Genomic DNA, 21,807 nt, shown 5'->3' with positions numbered 1-21,807 from the left:
AGTGCGTTTTTGAGCACCTTAACCCTTAAATGCATTATGATGTAGATCTACATCGTATATTTTGATGGCCCTTGGCTCAATATGCCAGGTATCCAAAATTACATTTATTATATTACTTTTTATTATTATTATTTTTTAATCATGCATTTAAGGGTTAAATCTGACGGTGCATTGTACAATGCACTTATGAATGTCAAGTAGTGCATAGCCGCAAGGGATGGCGCTATACTATCCCGTATTTTATGATTTTTCAAATTCTTGTTACCGTGAAATGTATGGCGCCTTGCAGCGCCATCTACTTCGACGAGCAATTTAACATCACCTTCATTTTTAGGGTTCCGTGCCCAAAGGGTAAAAGATAACTACCATACCCTATAACGAAGACTCCTTTGTCTGTCTATCACTAGGCTGTATCTCATGAACCGTGATAGCTAGGCAGTTGAAATTTTCACAGATGATGTATATTTCTGTTGCCGCTATAACAACAAATTATAATAAATATTAAGGTGGAGCTCCCATACAACAAATGCGATTTTTTAACGTTTATTGCGTAATGTTAGTGGTCATCCGTTAATTACGTCACACGAATTTCTAGGTGTTTTGACCCCTCCCCCCCTCCTTGTCACACTTGGTCACATTTGGCAAACCCCTCCCCCCTAGTGTGACGTCACATTTTTTCTACGAAATTGCCAAATCGAATTAAGTAAGTACTGTACTGTATTATTAATACGAGTATTTTATCAAAATATTTTTGACGATATAAATATTAGTAATTTTATACCCAAAACTGCTTAGGAAAGAAAATTAAACGAATAAAAACGATTATCGTTTTAAAAACTTGTTATTTAAATGTACAGCGAATAAAATAAGTTAAATAAATTTTCGGTTACTGATGAAGTTAAAGTGACGTCACAAAATTTATGTCTCCCCCCCTCCCCAATGTCACAATATGTCACATTTTCTTGACCCCCTCCCTCCCCCTAAACGTGTGATGTAATTAATGGATGACCCCTTGAGTCCGACTCGCACTTGGCCGGTTTTTTACCATTCTGATAAAGTAAAATACTTCTACAAACAATTATGAAAAAAAAAAGTAAATAAACCTGTAATCTCCTATTTCTCATTTCAGGCCTTCAAATGCATGTACGTCGTCCTTATAATGGCGACCTACTGGGTCTTGGAACTCCTCCCCCTGCCCGTCACATCCATGCTGCCCATAGTCCTGTTCCCGACCATGGGCATCCTGGACTCGGACAAGACCTGTGCAGCGTACATGAAGGAGACAAACATGATGTTCATGGGTGGTCTGATGATCGCTGCCGGGGTGCAGCATTCCAAGTTACCCAGGAGAGTTGCGTTGTGGACTGTGCAAGTTGTTGGATGCTCCCATAGAAGGTAAGTCTAGTCCCCGTGGCATCCATTCTGCCCATAGTCCTCTTCCCGACCATGGGTATCCTGGACTCGGACAAGACCTGTGCAGCGTACATGAAGGAGACAAACATGATGTTCATGGGTGGTCTGATGATCGCTGCCGGGGTGCAGCATTCCAAGTTACCCAGGAGAGTTGCGTTGTGGACTGTGCAAGTTGTTGGATGCTCCCATAGAAGGTAAGTCTAAAGTCCCCGTGGCATCCATGCTGCCCATAGTCCTGTTCCCGACCATGGGCATCCTGGACTCGGACAAGACCTGTGCAGCGTACATGAAGGAGACAAACATGATGTTCATGGGTGGTCTGATGATCGCTGCCGGGGTGCAGCATTCCAAGTTACCCAGGAGAGTCGCGTTGTGGACTGTGCAAGTTGTCGGATGCTCCCATAGAAGGTAAGTCTATAGTCCCGTGCTGCCCATAGTCCTGTTCCCGACCATGGGTATCCTGGACTCAGACAAGACCTGTGCAGCATACATGAAGGAGACAAACATGATGTTCATGGGTGGTCTGATGATCGCTGCCGGGGTGCAGCATTCCAAGTTACCCAGGAGAGTTGCGTTGTGGACTGTGCAAGTTGTTGGATGTTCCCATAGAAGGTAAGTCTATAGTCCCCGTGGCATCCATGCTGCCCATAGTCCTGTTCCCGACCATGGGCAACCTGGACTCGGACAAGACCTGTGCAGCGTACATGAAGGAGACAAACATGATGTTCATGGGTGGTCTGATGATCGCTGCCGGGGTGCAGCATTCCAAGTTACCCAGGAGAGTCGCGTTGTGGACTGTGCAAGTTGTCGGATGCTCCCATAGAAGGTAAGTCTATAGTCCCGTGCTGCCCATAGTCCTGTTCCCGACCATGGGTATCCTGGACTCAGACAAGACCTGTGCAGCATACATGAAGGAGACAAACATGATGTTCATGGGTGGTCTGATGATCGCTGCCGGGGTGTAGCATTCCAAGTTACCCAGGAGAGTTGCGTTGTGGACTGTGCAAGTTGTTGGATGCTCCCATAGAAGGTAAGTCTATAGTCCCCGTGGCATACATGCTGCCCATAGTCCTGTTCCCGACCATGGGTATCCTGGACTCCGACAAGACCTGTGCAGCGTACATGAAGGAGACAAACATGATGTTCATGGGTGGTCTGATGATCGCTGCCGGGGTGCAGCATTCCAAGTTACCCAGGAGAGTTGCGTTGTGGACTGTGCAAGTTGTCGGATGCTCCCATAGAAGGTAAGTCTAGTCCCCGTGGCATCCATTCTGCCCATAGTCCTCTTCCCGACCATGGGTATCCTGGACTCGGACAAGACCTGTGCAGCGTACATGAAGGAGACAAACAGCCGTACAGGGACGTTACGCGTTGAAGGTGCTGCCATCTTGAGGTCTCGACAGAAAACTTTAACTTTTAGGACTTCACGTTAATATGTAAGTGCAGTCCATTTTACGAAAGAGAATTTGAAATAGAGAGTTACTGTCATGGTAAATTATGTAGCTACAGTACATTTACTGCCATCTTTCGACAGGCGATTAAAACTGTGTGTTAACTTGTTAAATATTAATATTAACGCCATCTACTCGAGAGTAGGCTGAAGGTCCTGTAGTCGAGTAGATGGCGTTAATATTAATATTTAATAAGTTAAATAACACATTTCCACGCAGACGAAGCAAAAAAATATTTACACTAATACCTTTACACTAATTTCAGACTGAACTTCGGGCTAACGTTCGTGACTATGTTCATCTCGATGTGGGTGTCGAACGCGGCCGCCACCACCATGATGGTGCCCATCGTGGAGGCCATCCTCGAGGTGCTGGAGTCCCAGGGGCTGGGGGACGTGTACGTCAACAGGAAGAGGCCGGAGAACGGCAAGGAGGCCAAGCCGAAGGATGAGAAGACTGATGAAGAGTGAGTTTTTATTTATTTATATGCTAGTATAGGAAAGAGATAGAGAATAAATGCGTTCGAAATGTGGTGCTGGAGGCGAATGCTTCGAATACCATGGACGGAAAAACGTGTCTATTCTCTCTCAACTTGGCATCAAGACTCTGCTGTCCACCATATGTCTGCAACGCATACTGTCATATTTCGGTGATATCATGCGAAGTGAGGATAGCAATCTAGAAAAATTGGTCATTGTTGGCAATACCGAAGGCAAGACACGAGGCCGATCGCCAACACGATGGTCTGACCAAATAAAGGAAGCCGCCTCTTCCAAGCTACATCAAGTAGTGAGGGCTACTTCGACCACAACCGATGGAGACAAATTGTTTATGTGAGGGGTTCCAGTGACCACAATCCTCAGTGTGAAAAGAGTGAGTTTTTGAAGTGAAAACTTCTTTAGCGGCGCTGTTCACTTTTTGTGATGGGAAAAAGTGTTATACTCGCGGCAGGTCACGTGGCCGTAAGATTCGTAAGACGTAAGAAGGACACGTGACCTGATCGAAAAACTGTTACAATGTCATTGAATTTTCACTTCTGCCGGCACTCACGGAGTGCAATCAGTCGTTTTTTTAATATTTAATCAGCATTTTGGGTAATAATATCGAAATTTAGATATCTATTCATAAATATAACGTTAAATAAATAGGGTCTCTATTGTTTCCCAAAAAGTTTTAAGTCATAATGTATCGTTTGCCCGCATTTTCGTTAGTCATCATTTATTTGGTTCAGAAACGCGTCACTTTTCAGGATTGCCATAAAACAAACCTAACCTATCTATAAGATAACCTTACGAAAATCCTGAAAAGTTAACGGTTTCAGTTTTATGACTAATGATAATATGACAAACAATACATTATGACTCAAAACTTTTTGGGAAACAATAGAGACCCTATTTATTTAACGTAACTGGAAACAAAGGGACCCCCAAATAAATATTATGTTTGTTTGGACAGTAAGTTGGCAATAAAAAATAAGTTGGCAACATTGCAGATCTTCTTATCGTTTAAACGCCATACGTCGTATTGATTGCAGAAGAGTATTTTAAGTCTAGAAATTATCACCGTGAATTTAACAGCTCATAAAAATGGCGTGCGGTTTTGAACACTATGCGGTAACTGCAAATCGTCAATAGTTAACATTTGAGATTTCAGTCACCCCAAAACATGACGCTGTAATGCGCCATCTACTTTATTTATCAAACTTTGGATCTCAGAGAAAGAGAGAGAGAGAGAGAGCGAGAGAGAGAGAGAGAGCGAGAGAGAGAGAGAGCGAGAGAGAGAGAGAGCGAGAGAGAGAGAGAGAGAGCGAGAGAGTGAGAGAGAGAGCTCTCAAACTCTCAAAATAATAAATATAATAAATATAAATAATAAATATTTATAAGACCTATGTACCAACACAGCTTTGACAATAAAGAAATCTTATCTTATCTTAAGGCTTGGCCACACACAGAGCGCGACGCAGCGCCGCGTCCACGCCGCGCGACCGCGGCACATGCTAACAGGTTACCGACGTCAAACAGACTGCGTCCCGCCGGTATCACGCCCCGCTTCTGTCGCGCCCCGCGCCGCGCGGCCCCTTGCGTCCGCGCGGCGCGTGCGCAGCGCTGCGCCGAGCGAACGCGGCGGCCCGCCGCGTCGCGCAAGGTCACATCAGTAGGATCGGACGTTAGGCAGCGAACGGTGCGCCGCGTTCCCGCGCGGCCGCGCCGCGTTCACCGCGCCTTGAGGGCGTGTTGAGAGCGTGAGGCCGGCGCGATCGGCGCGCGCCCTGTTTGACCAGGCATCGCGTCGGCATCACGCGGCGCGGACGCGGCGCTGCGTCGCGCTCTGTGTGTGGCCAAGCCTTTATCTTAACGTTGGGTCTTAGTAAAATAGGTCAATCAACAAAACAATACCAACAGATTTTTTTTTCAGAGCCCCGATTCCGAGCGACATCACAATCTGCTACTACCTGAGCATAGCTTACGCTTCTACCCTGGGTGGCTGCGGCACCCTGGTCGGAACTGCCACCAACTCTGCCTTCAAGGGGATATTCGACAGGTGAGATATAGTCCGGAGAACATTTTACTTCCTCCCTGAACAAAGATTGGCCTGTGGTTAGGGTTGCCAGATCGAAAGGCGCTATTATCGGGAAAAAATATCACTTTTTCGGGATTTTGGGATTTAAGTCGGTGAAAAAAACATTCAAATTAAAGTAATTGTCTTAAACACAACGATATTTTACATTATTGGCACTACGTCAGCTGCTCTGCCCATCCCACAGACGTTTTTATATAAAAAATAGTATTAATTTTTTGAGATCTTGAACAAACAAAAATCTCGACGCGGGTCGCTCGCTCGCTCGACGACGGTTCGGAACTTGAAATTATTGTTTTATAACGTGAAGCCGTTTTCGGGACAATTTTCACTTTGTCGGGAACTCATGCATAAAATCGGGAGAATCTCGCCAAATCCCGACCATCTGGCAACCCTACCTGTGGTGCCCTAGACGGCAGTGCCACCAACTCTGCCTTCAAGAGAATATTCTACAGGTGTGGTTTGATGCAGTAGTCCAGGTATCTCCCAATTAACCCAAGGGCCACGGCTTGGCCTTTCGGTCTCTGTCAGACCTTGCGAACCGTAGTTATTACACCCCTAAAATAGTCATCATTTACTTTGATTCGTGGGGTAACATTGTTCAACGATTTTGAACTCTTGCGTAGCGTAGTCTTCAGCTTGAGAGAAAATCTGTAAAAGATTGTTCCCAATATTTTTGAGGACAACCTTACACAGATCGACCTAGCCCCAAACTAAGCGAACCTTGTAGGTACTATGGGTAGTCAAGGCGACGATATAAAATATACATACTTTTGTGTATAGAAAAATACATACTTAGATGCATAGATAACATCTCTCATACATTAAGCTAGGAGGCTGTTTATAATAATATTTGTGTGTAGTGTTATGATATAATCAATACATTTTGATGTTTATTTTCCAGTGAGTTCCCTGAGATCCACCACGCAGTGAACTTCTTCTACTTCATGGCGTACAGCACGCCGCCCATGATACTGATGCAGCTCCTAGTCTGGGTCTCCCTGCAGGTCACCTTCATGGGCATGTTCAGGTTAGTACCATCAACTACCACGCTGCTACGCTTAGGCCCACTTGCACCATTCCACCAACCCGGGGTTAACCAGTTAAACCAGGAGTTGCCATGGTTAGCCATCCAATTTGACACTAGGTTAATAGTTTAATCGCTTAACCCCGGGTTAGTGGAATGGTGTGAGTGGGCCTTAAGAAGCTATTTGCGCCGTTTGGAGTGGAATCCTTGGGGACCTCGCGCACGTCGTCTCTATGAGGAGCTGTCAAAGCGCCTCATAGAGGGCCCCGGTGACCAGAGGGCTGGCCAATATTTTGCCCAAAGGATCAGCATTGCCATCCAGCGGGGCAATGCGGCCAGCCTTCTGGACACCCTACCGAGCGACTACGACTTAGGGCATTTTTTTTATTTATAAAATAAATTTATTTAAGGGGTAGATTTTGTTTACTCTGTTTTAAATACCTAAAGATACAGAGTATAAGTATGTAAAGTGTTTAAGGGGCTACCCGAGGTTTTCACCGATTTTTGACAAGTTTTGAATCGTATCTCCTTTTTTTGCACTACAGATAGAATTATAAGACAAACGGTTATCGGTTTTTTAATCTTTTATCTCCAGTTTTGTCCACCGGATTTTGAAGGAAATGAATACTTATTTTTTTATGAATTTTTTAAACATTGTCTAAAAAACACTTTTTTCGTATCTAACTAGTTGGCAGTGAAGGATCTTACATGTACGAAATCTACATATTTGGGTTCGTCTTTGACGTCTCAAAAAACGTGTCCAGGGTTTTAATTTTAAACTAATTAACACAAAAGTTATGGCCAGAAAACCAGTTTTTTAGCCTAAAAGTGTTTAACTTTGATGCCAAATATCTCGAATACTATAAACATTCAAGTAAATATGGGATACTATATTGCTTAAAGCCTTTGCTGATATAATGAGTTACAAAAACATTAGAAAACTAAGGGATTAAGATCAAAGGTCATTGGCGTAGGGTAGCCCCTTAAAACTTAAAAAGGGTTTTTGAAATAACTTTTGGCACCATATGATAATGTTTCAGGCCCAACAGCGAAGCCGCCAAGAAGGTGCAGCTGGCCTCGGGCTCCAAAGCCACCATGAAGGTCATCAACGAGAAATACAAGAGCCTCGGACCCGCCACCTTCCACGAAAAGGTATGTTTATACCCCTAAATATTTATAACCCAAGTATTTATTTAAACTTGATTGCAGAAAACATAAAAGTATGTAAAAATTGGGGATTTAATGCCTAATGGCATTCTCTACCAGTCAACCATCGCGGCAAACATGTAAAAATGGTGCAAGAGATACAGATAAATATATATCTTTAGTTTAGGGTCCAAGTGCCCTTAAAATTAGCCGAAAACACCTCTCGTGATTTGTGCACAACCCCTTTCGGTTAAAATTTTCATGGTATCTGCCTTTTATTGAAACGACTAATGGGTCGATCAACTATTCTTTATTTCTTGTTGTTATTCTGTCCCATCAGCCAGGAGACAATAGTAGCATAGTTTCTTAGAAGAGCTGCTGTACCATGTTCTACAAACGTGCTTAGTAGATGTTCCATTACGGAAAGGCCTTATAACTACCAAAAAAATTCAAGTTAGGTTCATTTAAATACGAAAAAACTAGTATTTTAAGAGTGACCCAGGAGACCGTAGCCATGGCAACTAGTGACAAGAAAAAGTTGATTAACCGTAATAATTGGATATACTAATGTGTTTTTCAGGTTTCTGGCGGTCTGTTCATCCTGGCGGTGTTCATGTATATCTTCAGGAAGCCCGGCTTCATGCCCGGCTGGGCCGACCTGCTCACCACCATGTAAGTATTAATTTATGTATACCTACTACTTACATATACTACGACTCCGCTGTCCGTCTGTCTGTCTGTCACCAGGTTGTATCTCATGAACCGCGAGTAGGCAGTTGAAATATTCACAGATGATGTATTTCTGTTGTCACTATAACAACAAATACTAAAAACAAAATAAAATAAATATTTAATGGGGCCACCATACAACAAACGTGATTTTTTTGCCGTTTTTTGCGTAATGGCACGGAACCCTTAGTGCGCGAGTCCGATTCGCACTTAGCCGGTTTCTAACCAAAGAGAATTTGAAATAGAAAGTTACTGTCATGGTAAATTACGTAGCTAAAGTACATAAGAGCCCAAAGGTGGCTCTTATACCCCCCCTACAATGACAGCGCCGCAGTACGCGATACACGTCCGTCGTGAACGCTGCTCGCACTGTTAGTGCTTGAGAAAGGAGACCTAGGCTCTCCGAAACATGTCGCGTAGTGACTAAAAATTAAAAACAAGTGAGTCTAAATCGTAAAATTATTCAACGGCAGTAAATTTACAGTGGCTACATAATTTACTTTGACATTCCGCCTCTATCCTCCTGTACACGACGCGCGTCCCAGTCATCAAATGTAATTAGATAAGTAAATTCATTAAGAGATAATTTAGATTAAGATCCTAATTTGTGAATAATAAAATATTACCCTATTGTCTTTTCATTACGTAGCTCTGCTTAACGAGGGGGGCAAAGTGTGGGTCGCCGAGGACGACACACACTTTGCGCCTTTCCAATAAGTTTACTAAGATAGGCTAGGACCTAATAAGAATAGATTAGGTAGGATAGCTTATAAGACTTGTAAGTTTAATAAAATGTATTTATAAAATAAATAAATAAGTGCCAGAGGGCCGAGGAAAGAGAGGTTCCCCAATTAGAAAGAGATAGGTAGATAGGTAACCTGCGCGCATGCGCCAATCTCTCACGATCCGCGCATGCGCGCCCCGCGGGGAGCGGGGGACGAGGCGCATAAAATAGGTGGTTATAAAAGCCGGTACATCGCCCCGCTCCGCGTCAGTCTAGAGCCAGCAGCCGACCAGGAAACAACTAAAGAAGAAAAAAGGAACCTCTCCAACCTCGACCCTCCTGCATCTGAATAAGCCAGCTGCGTGTTTCATTCCATCCTCTGCTACCTATGAGAATTCTACAGTCCACTCTCTCCCCTCCCCTGCGCACCCCGCTGCGACACACGAAGATAGGGCCTAACACTCACATTGTTTGGTCCTCGTCGAAGCCGGATCTCTGAAGCAAGAAGACAGCAAGATGGCGAAAACAAGAAACAACCACAGCAAAGAAGATGAAGAATCGTCAGAAAAATCTCCGGGCTCCGGGGAAACAGGCACGACATCGGGCACCGGCGCTACAGGCACGACATCGGGCACCGGCGCCACCGACACTACGTCAGGCACCGGCACCACGTCAGGCACCGGCACTACGTCGGGCACCGGCACTACGTCGGGCACCGGCACTACGTCGGGCACCGGCACTACGTCGGGCACCGGCGCTACGTTGGGATCAGCGGAGACGCTGGACACAGTTGCATCGTCGGGTACGGGCGCCATCAAGAAGACGCGTCCCAGACCAGAAAATCAACCCGGGCCGAGCAACGCCGTCCACCCCGCCGACACGTCGGGCATCAAAGCAACGCCTGCGGCCAGCCTAGCCAACACGATCGTCGAACGCAACCCCACCCAATTGATGCCACCACCGAGACAACCAGCGAAACCCGCTCGGTCACACCGATCTAAGGCCTCCAGCAAGAGACTCCTCGCGGAGTTGGAGGCCAAGGAGAGGTTGGCCGAGCTAGAGGTGAAGCGTGTACAAGCAGAAGCCAAACTAGCAAGAATACGTCAAGAAAGAATAGAACTGGTGTCATCAAGAGAGGAGTCTGAAGAAGAGGAAGAGGACCTCGCGCCGCAGCGCATCGCCGACTGGTTCAATCGCCGACCACAACAAGCGACAGAGATAGAAGAGGCCGTCCATATAGAAGAAACGCAAGAGCCCGCCGCGCGCACTACTAGACGACGCGCGCGGCCGGATACATACGAAGACACTCGTGCGATGGACGTGTCGTCGCTAACCGCCGCCCTCACAGAAGCCATTCAAGCCAGCAAGTCCTACAAGAAGTACATACCCGACTTGCCGACCTTTAGTGGCCTGTGCACCGAGTGGCTACAATTTAAGGCCGCGTACAACGAGTCCGCGCCCAGTTTCTCTGCAAGTGAAAACGTCGCCCGTATAAGAAGAAGTCTGAAAGGTGTCGCCGCGGAGGCCGTCAGCGCCCTCCTAATCAGCCAGCCACATCCCGAGGACGTCATCCGAGCACTAGAAAGAAGATACGGAAGACCAGACGCTCTACTCATCAACGAACTGGAGAAGATTAAGGGACTGCCGCGCCTCACCGACAACCCGCGCGATCTGTGCATATTCGCCAGCCGGATCGCGAACACTGTGACGACTATCGAAATATTGAAGAAACCGCAGTACCTCTACAACCCGGAGCTACTGCGGTCGATAGTCGACAAATTATCGCCGATAATTCGCAACAAATGGTACGACTACGCAGCTACGAGAGAAGAGACGCCCGAGCTCAAGAAAGTTGCCGACTTTTTGAACAATGAAGCCGACAAGTGCACACCTTACGCTCCGCCTGAGAATACGACGGAAAATAAAGAAGTAAGAAGCGCAAGAAAGAAGCCCGAGCGAACGTACGCCGCCGCGGTCGAGACGAATAAGAAGCCAAAAGAAGAGAAGCCAGCGTGCCCGCTATGTGAACACGCTACGCATCAACTGCCGTCGTGCCCGCAATTTATGAAGATCGACACGAACGAGCGCTGGGAGGTGGCCAAGAAAAACAATATCTGCTACCGGTGCCTCGTCAGCAAACATCGACGCTTCGCCTGCCGAGCGAAGCCTTGCGGCCAGCAAGGCTGCCCCATGAGACATCATCGCCTACTACACCACGAGAAGTCGTCACCCGCGGCCGCCGCTGCAGCCGCTGCCGAGCCACCCCCACCACACAAACCTGAAGAAGTCGTGGCCTCGGCAGTGAACCAGATCGCCTGCGCGACAGCACGTACAAGACGCGCCTACCTGAAGATAGTACCAGTCACACTACGCGGCCCGCGGGCGGAAGCAGACACATTCGCTCTACTCGACGAAGGCAGCACCGTGACAATTATCGACTCAGCGCTGGCGGACACACTCGGGCTCGACGGCCCCACCGAACCAATGTGGGTGCAGGGAGTAGGAGGAAAAGAGATGGAACACAATCAGAGCAGGAGGGTCGAGGTTTACATACGCAACAAGTACGGCGGGCAGGAGCAGCGCATATCAAACGCGCATACCGTCGGCAGTCTGGGCTTCACCACACAATCCATAGGTGTGAGCGAGATAGAAGGCTGCACACATCTCAGAGGACTCAAGCACAAGTTAACTTACCGCGGCGCAACCCCACAAATACTCATCGGTCAAGACAACTGGGAGCTAATCGTGTCGCGAGAAATAAGAAGAGGACGGCGCGATCAACTCGTCGCTTCAAGAACCCTACTAGGATGGGTACTCCACGGCTGTCGCACCACTAGAGCGGAGCCAATCGCGTACTGCTGTGCGCACCTCACGCGGGCCAAGTCAACTGAAGACATAGAAGAAACAATGAAGAAATATTTCGCTCTCGAGTCCCTAGCGATCGAGCCGAGGCGACCGAGCAGCGATCCCGAGCAACAAGCGCTTCGCATACTAGAGGAGAAGAGCCGCCGCTTACCCGACGGCAGGTTCGAAACGGGGCTACTGTGGCGCAATCAAGAAGAAACAATACCTAACAATCGCAACGACGCACTGAAGCGGCTACACACGCTCGAGAGGAAGCTGGATCGAGACGCCGACCTGAAACAACAATACAACGAACGCGTCAACAACCTACTTACCTCAAGTTACGCCGAGCGCGCGACCACGCCACCTAGCGGAAGGACGTGGTACCTACCTCACTTCGCCGTCTGCAACCCAGAGAAGCCGAAGATAAGACTGGTCCATGATGCTGCGGCCACCTCACACGGCCGCAGCCTCAACGACATGCTACATACGGGCCCAGACTTACTGCAATCGCTGCCCGGCGTCATCATGAAGTTTCGTCAACACGGCATCGCAGTCTCAGCTGATCTGAAAGAGATGTTTATGCAGATCAAGATACGCGAAGAGGACCGGGACGCGCTCCGCTTCCTGTGGAGGGGCGACCGCCGCGAGGGGGAACCAGAAGAATACCGCATGACTTCAGTCATATTCGGCGCGTCGTCATCGCCGTGCACCGCTCTATACATCAAAAATAGAAACGCACGAGAACACGCGACACAGTATCCGGAGGCTGCGCGAGCGATAGAGCGCAACCACTACATGGACGACTATCTCCAGAGCTTCAACACAATAGAAGAGGCGAGACAAGTAGCAAGAGACGTCGATCATGTGCACAAACAAGCCAAGTTTCAACTGCGTGGGTGGGCTACAAACGAATATGAAGCAATAAGAGACGTCGTCGGCAGCGAAGAGCGAGAGGGAAACACAGTCCCTATCGGCGGGAGCGAGATAGAAAAAACACTCGGCCTGCTGTGGGACACGAACGAAGATAGCATCCGGTTTCGCCTCAACACAAGAAGAGCTCAGCCCGAAGTGATCAATGATCTCCGGCCACCGACGAAAAGAGAGGCCCTAAGCATCATCATGTCAATATTCGACCCGCTCGGCCTAATTTCACCTATCACGACGCCGGCCAAACGAATAATGCAAGACACGTGGCAACACAACACAGGCTGGGACGAAGCTATACCAGAAGAGCTGCGCGAGCGCTGGAGCGAGTGGCTACAACAACTGCGAGATCTAGGTACCCTAAAAATACCTAGATGCTACGACGCGACGCCTGCCACCGTACGCGACCTGCACACATTCGTCGACGCTAGTGAAGAAGCATATGCGGCCGCCGTATACTGGAGGATGACGAGGGCCGACGGGTCAGTGAAAATAGCCCTAGCCGCCGCCAAGAGCCGCGTCACACCGAGGAAGCCTATCTCCATACCTAGACTGGAGCTACAAGCGGCCGTCCTAGGCGTACGGCTAGCAAGAACAGTGATAGAAGAGCACGACTTCGAGATCGCTTCAAAAACATACTGGAGCGACTCTCGCACGGCGCTAGCATGGATACGCGCCGAGCCTCGCACATTCAAGACGTTCGTGGCCCACAGACTCGCCGAGATAGAAGATCACACTAAGAAAAACGAGTGGAGATGGGTACCGACAGCACACAACGTAGCCGACGACGCGACCCGCGCCACCCCAGCTGACTTCGATACGAGCCACAGATGGTTCGTAGGCCCGTCGTTCCTGTACAATGAAGAATCGACTTGGCCCCGTGAGAATAAAGTCGAAGTTCCCGTGACCGGTGAAGAAAAGGAGACGTGCGCCGCGATAGCTGCCGTGCCCCTAGATAAGCACGCAGCTATACCTAAGTTCGAGCGCTTCTCCAAGTGGACGCGACTACTACGAGCGACCGCGCGCGTGCTACAGTTCATCGACCTCGTGCGCCCTCGACCCCGTGAACCCGCCCGGCCCGCGACACAACTTGTCGCGGCGGCCAGGCGCAAACGAACGCGCGCAAACGAGTCACAAGACGGAGCCTGGAATAAGCGCGCCACTCACACACGCGTGCCAGCCAAGATCGCCGCCACACCGCCGCCAGAGGAGAAGAAGTACTTAGTGTTAGAAGCCAAATACCTAAGTGCCGCCGAGAAGCTGTTAATACGCGCCTCACAAGAAGATAGCTACGAGAAAGAGAGAGGGCGCATAGCGAGCGGCCGCGCGCCAGACAAGGACGACCGACTAGCCAAGCTGAGCGTATATATGGACGAAGACAACATTATACGTCTACGGGGCAGAATAGCGGCCGGCGACTTACAAGAAGAGACAGTGCGACCTATAGTGCTACACGGGAAACACCACTATACAAAGCTATATGTTTCACACGTCCACGAACAGTTACATCACGGCGGCACCGAAATAGTGGTCAACGATCTACGACAGCGCGTGCACATAGTGAAGATAAGGCCGACAGTGAAGCAAGTGATCGCCCAGTGTCCACGGTGTCGACTGCGTCGTGCGAAGCCCGCGGCGCCATCTACGGGTGACCTGCCAGCGGCGCGCCTAGCACACCACGTTAGGCCCTTCACCTACACAGGCCTAGACTACTACGGGCCGCAAGAAGTCACAGTGGGCCGCCATAGAGAGAAGAGGTACGTCGCGCTGTTCACCTGTATGACGTCGAGGGCCGTACACCTGGAGATGGTCGTCTCGCTTAGCACCGACTCCGCCATCAACGCACTGCGCCGCTTTATTGCTCGGCGCGGGTGCCCTACAGAGCTGTGGAGCGACAACGGCACCGCCTTCAGAGGTGCCCACCGAGAGCTGGCGGAAGCGATGAGAGACGCCGCCCACGCACGCCGCATCAACTGGCGCTTTCTCCCCCCCGCCGCCCCATTCATGGCGGGCGTGTGGGAACGTATGGTGCGCACCGTCAAGGAAGCGATGAAGGCTACGCTGCACGAGAAGTACCCGAGCGACGAGACCCTACAGACCCTACTGGCGGAGGCGGAAGCGACCGTCAACTCAAGACCGCTGACCTACGTGGCCGTGAACCCAGAGGACCCGCCGGCCCTGACCCCGAACATGATCCTGTTAGGGCCGGACTGCTACTCACCTGCACCCGGCACCTTCGAGGAGAGCGACACCAACGCGCGACAACACTGGAAGCGCGCCCAGCAGCTCGCCGACACCTTCTGGCAGCGCTGGGTCCGCGAGTACGCGCCGCTACTCCAACACCGGCGGGAGCCCTACGACGAAGGAGTCGCCCCGGCCGTCGGAGACGTCGTGATCATCTGCGACTCCAACCTCCCCCGCAACACATGGCCGCGTGGGATAGTGACGCAGACGTACCCAGGCAAGGATGGCGTGGTTCGAGTCGTGGACGTCTCTACGAGCAAGGGACACGTGCTGAGGAGGCCGACCAAGAAGATCGTCGTGCTACCAGTAGGTTCGCGAAGCGACGGCGGGAGAAATGTACACGACGCGCGTCCCAGTCATCAAATGTAATTAGATAAGTAAATTCATTAAGAGATAATTTAGATTAAGATCCTAATTTGTGAATAATAAAATATTACCCTATTGTCTTTTCATTACGTAGCTCTGCTTAACGAGGGGGGCAAAGTGTGGGTCGCCGAGGACGACACACACTTTGCGCCTTTCCAATAAGTTTACTAAGATAGGCTAGGACCTAATAAGAATAGATTAGGTAGGATAGCTTATAAGACTTGTAAGTTTAATAAAATGTATTTATAAAATAAATAAATAAGTGCCAGAGGGCCGAGGAAAGAGAGGTTCCCCAATTAGAAAGAGATAGGTAGATAGGTAACCTGCGCGCATGCGCCAATCTCTCACGATCCGCGCATGCGCGCCCCGCGGGGAGCGGGGGACGAGGCGCATAAAATAGGTGGTTATAAAAGCCGGTACATCGCCCCGCTCCGCGTCAGTCTAGAGCCAGCAGCCGACCAGGAAACAACTAAAGAAGAAAAAAGGAACCTCTCCAACCTCGACCCTCCTGCATCTGAATAAGCCAGCTGCGTGTTTCATTCCATCCTCTGCTACCTATGAGAATTCTACAGTCCACTCTCTCCCCTCCCCTGCGCACCCCGCTGCGACACACGAAGATAGGGCCTAACACTCACACCTCCTAAGACCCAGAGTCTTATTGCAGTTTTGAATTTGGAACCTTCTTTTGTTCCATTTTAGTTCAAAATTCGATTTTAATTTGTTCTTTTTAAAGGAACTCAGGACTTAGGATATAAGATAGCCTATACACTCTATTTTTTTTTTTTTTTAATTTTTTATTTAGAAACAAACAGTCTTATAAAACATGTAGGTAAGTAAGCTAACAGCTAGAATTTCATATAGTGTAGACCTATAGTTCCCTATATGTAAAACATATTTTGTAATAAACTTAATACTATGAAATGCAAACGCTGAGCAAAGCGCTGAAGTAGGACTAACAATGAACACAGAGAAGACCAAGGTTATGTCAAACCACACCAAAAATCTTATACTTGTCCATGGAAAAGAGATTGAATATGTCGAGGAATACACATATCTAGGACAAATTATAACAGGTTCAAACATGACAAGTAAAGAAATTGAAAAAAGAACTGTTAACGCATGGAAAGCCTACTGGTCATTGAGAGACATTCTAAAAAACCAAGATTTACCATTGTCCTGCAAATCAAAGGTATTTGATATGTGTGTTCTACCATGTATGACTTACGGATGTCAAACCTGGGCAGTAACTAAGAAAGATCTCGAAAAATTAAAAGTTTGCCAACACAACATGGAAAGATCAATCTTATCTGTAAAAAGGAAAGACAAAGTAAGACTGACAGATATTAGAAAGAAAACTAAAATTAAGGATGTATCAGTGACTGTAAAAACGTTAAAATGGAAATGGGCTGGACATATGGCAAGAGAAGGTAGAAATAAGTGGGATAGAGAGGTGGCGGAATGGTATCCTAGAGATAGAAAGAGGAGAGAAGGGAGACCATTAATGAGGTGGTCAGATGACATCAAGAAGCATGCGGGAGTAAACTGGATTAGGACGGCACAGGATAGAGAGACGTGGAGAGAACTGGAGGAGGCCTATGCCAAGAAGGCAGACTAAAATACTAAAAACAATGACATTAAAATATATTTATTAAAAATTTGATAGGAAAGATATTAAAACTAATATAATGATAAATGAAATGTGAATTTATTTAAATGCAATATGTAATAATTCTATTTTGGTCAATAAAGGCTATTCTTATCTTATCTTATCTTATCTTACTATGAAATGCTATCTAAGTATAACAACTATTAAAAAAAACAACAACAAAGAACACATAATGTACATAAATAACTTAACCTAACTTTCACACTAAGGTATTTAATAAAGAATAAATCTTCTTCTTAAATAACCCTAACGAACTGCCAAATATATCTGCATTCATACACTTTTCATTATACAACCTGCATGCGCGTTTAATGTATGATTGTTGTGCGTATTTAGTTCGACATATTCCAACACTGAACAGCATTTTGTTCCGACAACCACGTTCTGTTCTACGAGGCACTCGAAAACCAATATTATGGAGAAGTTCAGGAGCATCTATAAGATTATTAATTATTTTAAATAAAAATACTAGATCATTACAAGAGCGCCTTAATGACAGAGGTTGAAGCCTGTGTCTTGAGATTGAGGAGGCGTAATTTTCATAGTTACCCCTTATTCGGAATTCAATAGCTTTAATAAATATCTTTTGTACCCTTTCTATTCTCTTTTTATGTACGTCGTAGTAGGGATTCCATACAAACGAAGCGAATTCCAGGCGGCTTCTGACGAAGCTATTATAAAGTATCTTGTAGGTAAACGGTCTACGAAAAGGTTTAGCAATACGGAGAATAAACCCTAATTTTCTTTGCTATAACAGATTATTCGTTGTTGCAGGAAAGTGAAAGACGGTGTGACGTCCATGTTTATAGTGGTCCTCATGTTCATCCTGCCAATGTCTATGGACTTCCTCAAATTCTTCTCCTCTTCCGCTTCATGTAAGTCACGTCTACACTCAGATACTAAATGTGTCACTTAACTTCAAATTCGGGTAAATCCATTCGACCCTTTCAGCAAATATCTACCCTATTACCTTTCCTTAATATTAAAATCGCGTAATCTGACAGATGGATTTACCTGAGTTTGAAGTTAAGCGACTCAAATAAATGTCTGTACTTTTCTCTGCAGCTGTATATGGATCCCTTTCCTGGGGTTAAGCAAAAGTACCAATATTATTAGGTATCGACATCATTATGGATTATTATTCCGTGAATATATACATCTACGTCACAAATAACGCACACATCACACATACACACACATCACATATGACATTGTGTGATGTCTATTTATTATTGTGTGTTATTGTCACCTAATGGTTATCTGGAAGAGATTGATTTTTAGTGATAAGACCGCCTTTTGTTTAACCTCTTCTTCCTGTATCATTTGTATTGTTTTCTGTGACGAGGTGCAATAAAGAGTATTTGTATTGTATTGTGCCTATGATAATATTCCATAGCCCGTTTCCAATAGTATTTATAACAAATTCTATATTATTATTTTCAGACGAGGAGCTGGCCAAGTCCAAGCCTTCCCCCGGCGTGGTCACGTGGAACATCCTTAAGGAGAAGATACCATGGGGTCTGCTGTTCTTGCTGGGTAACATACTTTCTCATTTATTATAGCTTTATCCTCGCACACCTGTTCGAAAAAAAATTTGACTGTTCTTTTGTTATATTTTCACGATGTGTGATCCCTTAAGGGTGAAAGCCTCCTCCATCTTTTTCCATTTCTCTTTGTCTGTAGCATTATTCTCCCAAGTCTTTCCTGCAATTGCTATGAATCATAAATTGTGACGTTCCACGGCAAAAGGTACCTTATGGCGGCTGGCGGTTACGTCGCATAGCGCCGCAATAATATTGAAGCGACGTTAATAATAACTTAAGCGCCAACCGCCATAGGTACCTTTACCCGTGGGAAGTCACAATTATATACTTTCTCATAGTAAAACTCAAAAAACTGCTAATACTGATTCAAATATTTGACTGTGACACCTATGTATATAAAAAATAGAACAAGCAAGAGCCTTAGGGCCACTTCCACCATTCACTAACCCGGGGGTTAACCGGTTAAATCTGGAATTACCACGATTACCAATCCAATTTGCCACTGGGTTAACGGTTTATTTGGTTAGCCCGGGTTAGTGCAAGTGGTACTTGGCGAAAACCTTTGGTAAATTGTCATCTCTACTTAAAATATCTATACTTCTATACATATTAGGTGACACCGCAACAAGAAGAAACAACCTGTTTTGATCTTTTTTATTATCCTATAGTCAACTGTATATCGCGCTGGTGGCCCAGCGGTAAGAGCGTGCGACTTTCAATCCGGAGGTCGCGGGTGCAAACTCCGGCTCGTACCAATAAGTTTTTCGGAATTTATGTACGAAATATTAGTTTCTATTTACCAGTTGCTTTTCGATGAAGGTAAACATCGCAAGGAAACTGGGCTAATCCCAATAATACCTAGTTTCCCCCTGGGGTGGGAGGTCAGATGGCAGTCGTTTCCGTAAACAGTGCCTACGTCAATTCTTGGGATTAGTTGTCAAGCGGACCCCAGGCGTCATGAGCCGTGGCAAAATGCCGGTACAACGCGAAGAAGAAGAGTCAACTGGAGTGGGTTCTTGAATCCTGAGAGGGTCGAAAAAGAAAAACACTGTTTTATTTTAATATGTACCCACTTTTTGCCCCCCAGGTGGCGGTTTCGCCCTCGCGGAAGGCAGCAAGGCGACCGGGCTGTCGTCCATGATCGGCAGCTCTCTGAGCGGGCTGCAGGGCCTGCCGCCGTACGTGGTGCTGCTGGTGGTGGTGCTGGTCACGCAGTTCATCACCGAGTTCACCAGCAACGTCGCCATCGCCAACCTCATCCTGCCCGTGCTGGCCAATATGGTGAGTCGGGAACGCGTCGCCAATAAGTCGCCATTGTGGTGCTAATAAGTCGCCCTTGTGGTGCTACTAAGTCGCCATTGTGGTTCTTATAAGTCGCCATTGTGGTGCTTATAAGTCGCCATTGTGGTGCTAATAAGTCGCCATTGTGGTGCTAATAAGTCGCCATTGTGGTGCTTATAAGTCGCCATTGTGGTGCTAATAAGTCGCCGTTGTGGTGCTAATAAGTCACCATTGTGGTGCTAATAAGTTGCCATTGTGGCGCCAATAAGTCGCCATTGTGGTGCTAATAAGTCACCATTGTGGTGCTAATAAGTCGCCATTGTGGTGCTTATAAGTCATCATTGTGGTGCTAATAAGTCGTCATTGTTGCGCCAATAAGTCGTTATTGTGGTGCTTATAAGTCGCCATTGTGGTGCTAATAAGTCGCCGTTGTGGTGCTAATAAGTCACCATTGTGGTGCTAATAAGTTGCCATTGTGGCGCCAATAAGTCGCCATTGTGGTGCTAATAAGTCACCATTGTGGTGCTAATAAGTCGCCATTGTGGTGCTTATAAGTCATCATTGTGGTGCTAATAAGTCGTCATTGTTGCGCCAATAAGTCGTTATTGTTGCGCCAATAAGTCGTCATTGTTGCGCCAATAAGTCGTCATAGTTGCGCCAATAAATCGTTATTGTGGCACCAATATGCAGCTATTTAAAGCCAATAAGTATCCATTGTGGTTCCATTAGGTCGCCATTATTTTACATTGTGTCACCATCATGTCGCAATTGGACAATAATGCGCCGTGGCAGTACCAATAACTTACCATTATATCGCCAATAAGTCACCATTGTGGCACCAATAAGGTGCCAATGCGTCGCCAATAAGTCGCCATTGTCAAGCCAATAAGTCGCCATTGTGACGTCAATAAAACTGACATTATATAAGAAATGACTTTTTTTTCAGTTTGAAATAATTCAAAGCGCAATGTTTGATCTTTTTTCACCTTTCCGTAAATATTGTATCTGTTGTGAAACATTGTAATATATGTCGGAATAAAATTGTGTTAAAAGTTCATCAGAGTTCTAATTGTTTTTACAAGCTTTTATTTAGTTTCACCTGCCCGTTGTCTGTCTGTCTGTAATCAAATCTTGCAAGTTAAATTTGATCCACTTCCCGGTTTCCGATTGAGCTGAAATTTCGCATGCATGTATAAATCGGATGACAATGCAATATTATGGTACCATCGAGCTGATCTGATGATGGAGACAGGAGGTGGCCATAGGAACTCTGTGATAAAACAACGAAACCTAATTGTGTTTGGGGTTCTTAGAATTGTCTCGATGAGTATTAGTTGCCCGTGGTAAAAAAGTACAATCGGCGATAAGAGCTTGTACCAAAAATGAAATTTTTGTCAAAAACTTATTTGTTGTTACAGGCACGCACATTGAAGATGGACCCTCGCTACCTCATGATCCCGGCCACTCTGGCTTGCTCCATGGCCTTCCACATGCCCGTCGGGACTCCGCCCAACGCCATCGTCGCCGGCGTCGCGCACATACCCACTTCTAAGATGGTAAGCTTCTATAACTCTGTATCTTCAGGTCTCTTCTTCCTCGCGTTATCCCGGCATTTCGCCACGGCTCATGAGAACCTGGGGTCCGCTTGTCAACTAATCCCATGATTTGACGTAGGCAACTAGTTTTTACGAAAGCGACTGCCATCTGACCTTCCAACCCAGAGGGTAAACTAGGCCTTATTGGGACTAGTCCGGTTTCCTCACGATGTTTTCCTTCACCGAAAAGCGACTGGTAAATATCAAATGATATTTCGTACATAAGTTCCGAAAAACTCAGTGGTACGAGCCGGGATTTGAACCCGCGACCTC

The 21,807-nt window shown here is 46.7% G+C and overlaps 2 protein-coding genes and 1 long non-coding RNA gene across 8 annotated transcripts in view; 2 read left to right on the top strand and 1 right to left on the bottom strand.

Annotated features, from left to right (window-relative positions):
* The window catches only part of LOC134674463 (uncharacterized), a 402,905-nt gene that overhangs the window by 48,298 nt on the left and 332,800 nt on the right, over positions 1-21,807 (bottom strand). The gene's annotated exons all lie outside the window — the stretch shown is intronic.
* Positions 1-21,807, top strand: part of LOC134674467 (protein I'm not dead yet) — a 145,222-nt gene that overhangs the window by 51,075 nt on the left and 72,340 nt on the right. For 2 of the 6 annotated variants that reach the window (XR_010099614.1, XM_063532547.1), the window contains exons 1-10: positions 2,462-2,657; positions 3,130-3,330; positions 5,280-5,405; positions 6,346-6,471; positions 7,509-7,620; positions 8,195-8,286; positions 17,889-17,989; positions 18,558-18,650; positions 19,746-19,939; positions 21,358-21,495. Coding sequence is in view for 5 of the 6 variants with exons in the window: in XM_063532547.1 (XP_063388617.1) it covers positions 2,470-2,657; positions 3,130-3,330; positions 5,280-5,405; positions 6,346-6,471; positions 7,509-7,620; positions 8,195-8,286; positions 17,889-17,989; positions 18,558-18,650; positions 19,746-19,939; positions 21,358-21,495 (1,371 nt within the window). In the remaining variant the exon portion in view is untranslated. The other 4 variants (XM_063532551.1, XM_063532548.1, XM_063532549.1 and 1 more) reach the window with 4 other exon arrangements.
* LOC134674500 (uncharacterized) overlaps positions 1-21,807 on the top strand; it is a 104,796-nt gene that overhangs the window by 76,493 nt on the left and 6,496 nt on the right. The gene's annotated exons all lie outside the window — the stretch shown is intronic.

This window comes from Cydia fagiglandana, chromosome 20 (assembly GCF_963556715.1).
Source record: "Cydia fagiglandana chromosome 20, ilCydFagi1.1, whole genome shotgun sequence".
Classification (NCBI taxonomy): domain Eukaryota; kingdom Metazoa; phylum Arthropoda; class Insecta; order Lepidoptera; family Tortricidae; genus Cydia; species Cydia fagiglandana.
This window is presented reverse-complemented; position numbering and strand designations above follow the sequence as displayed.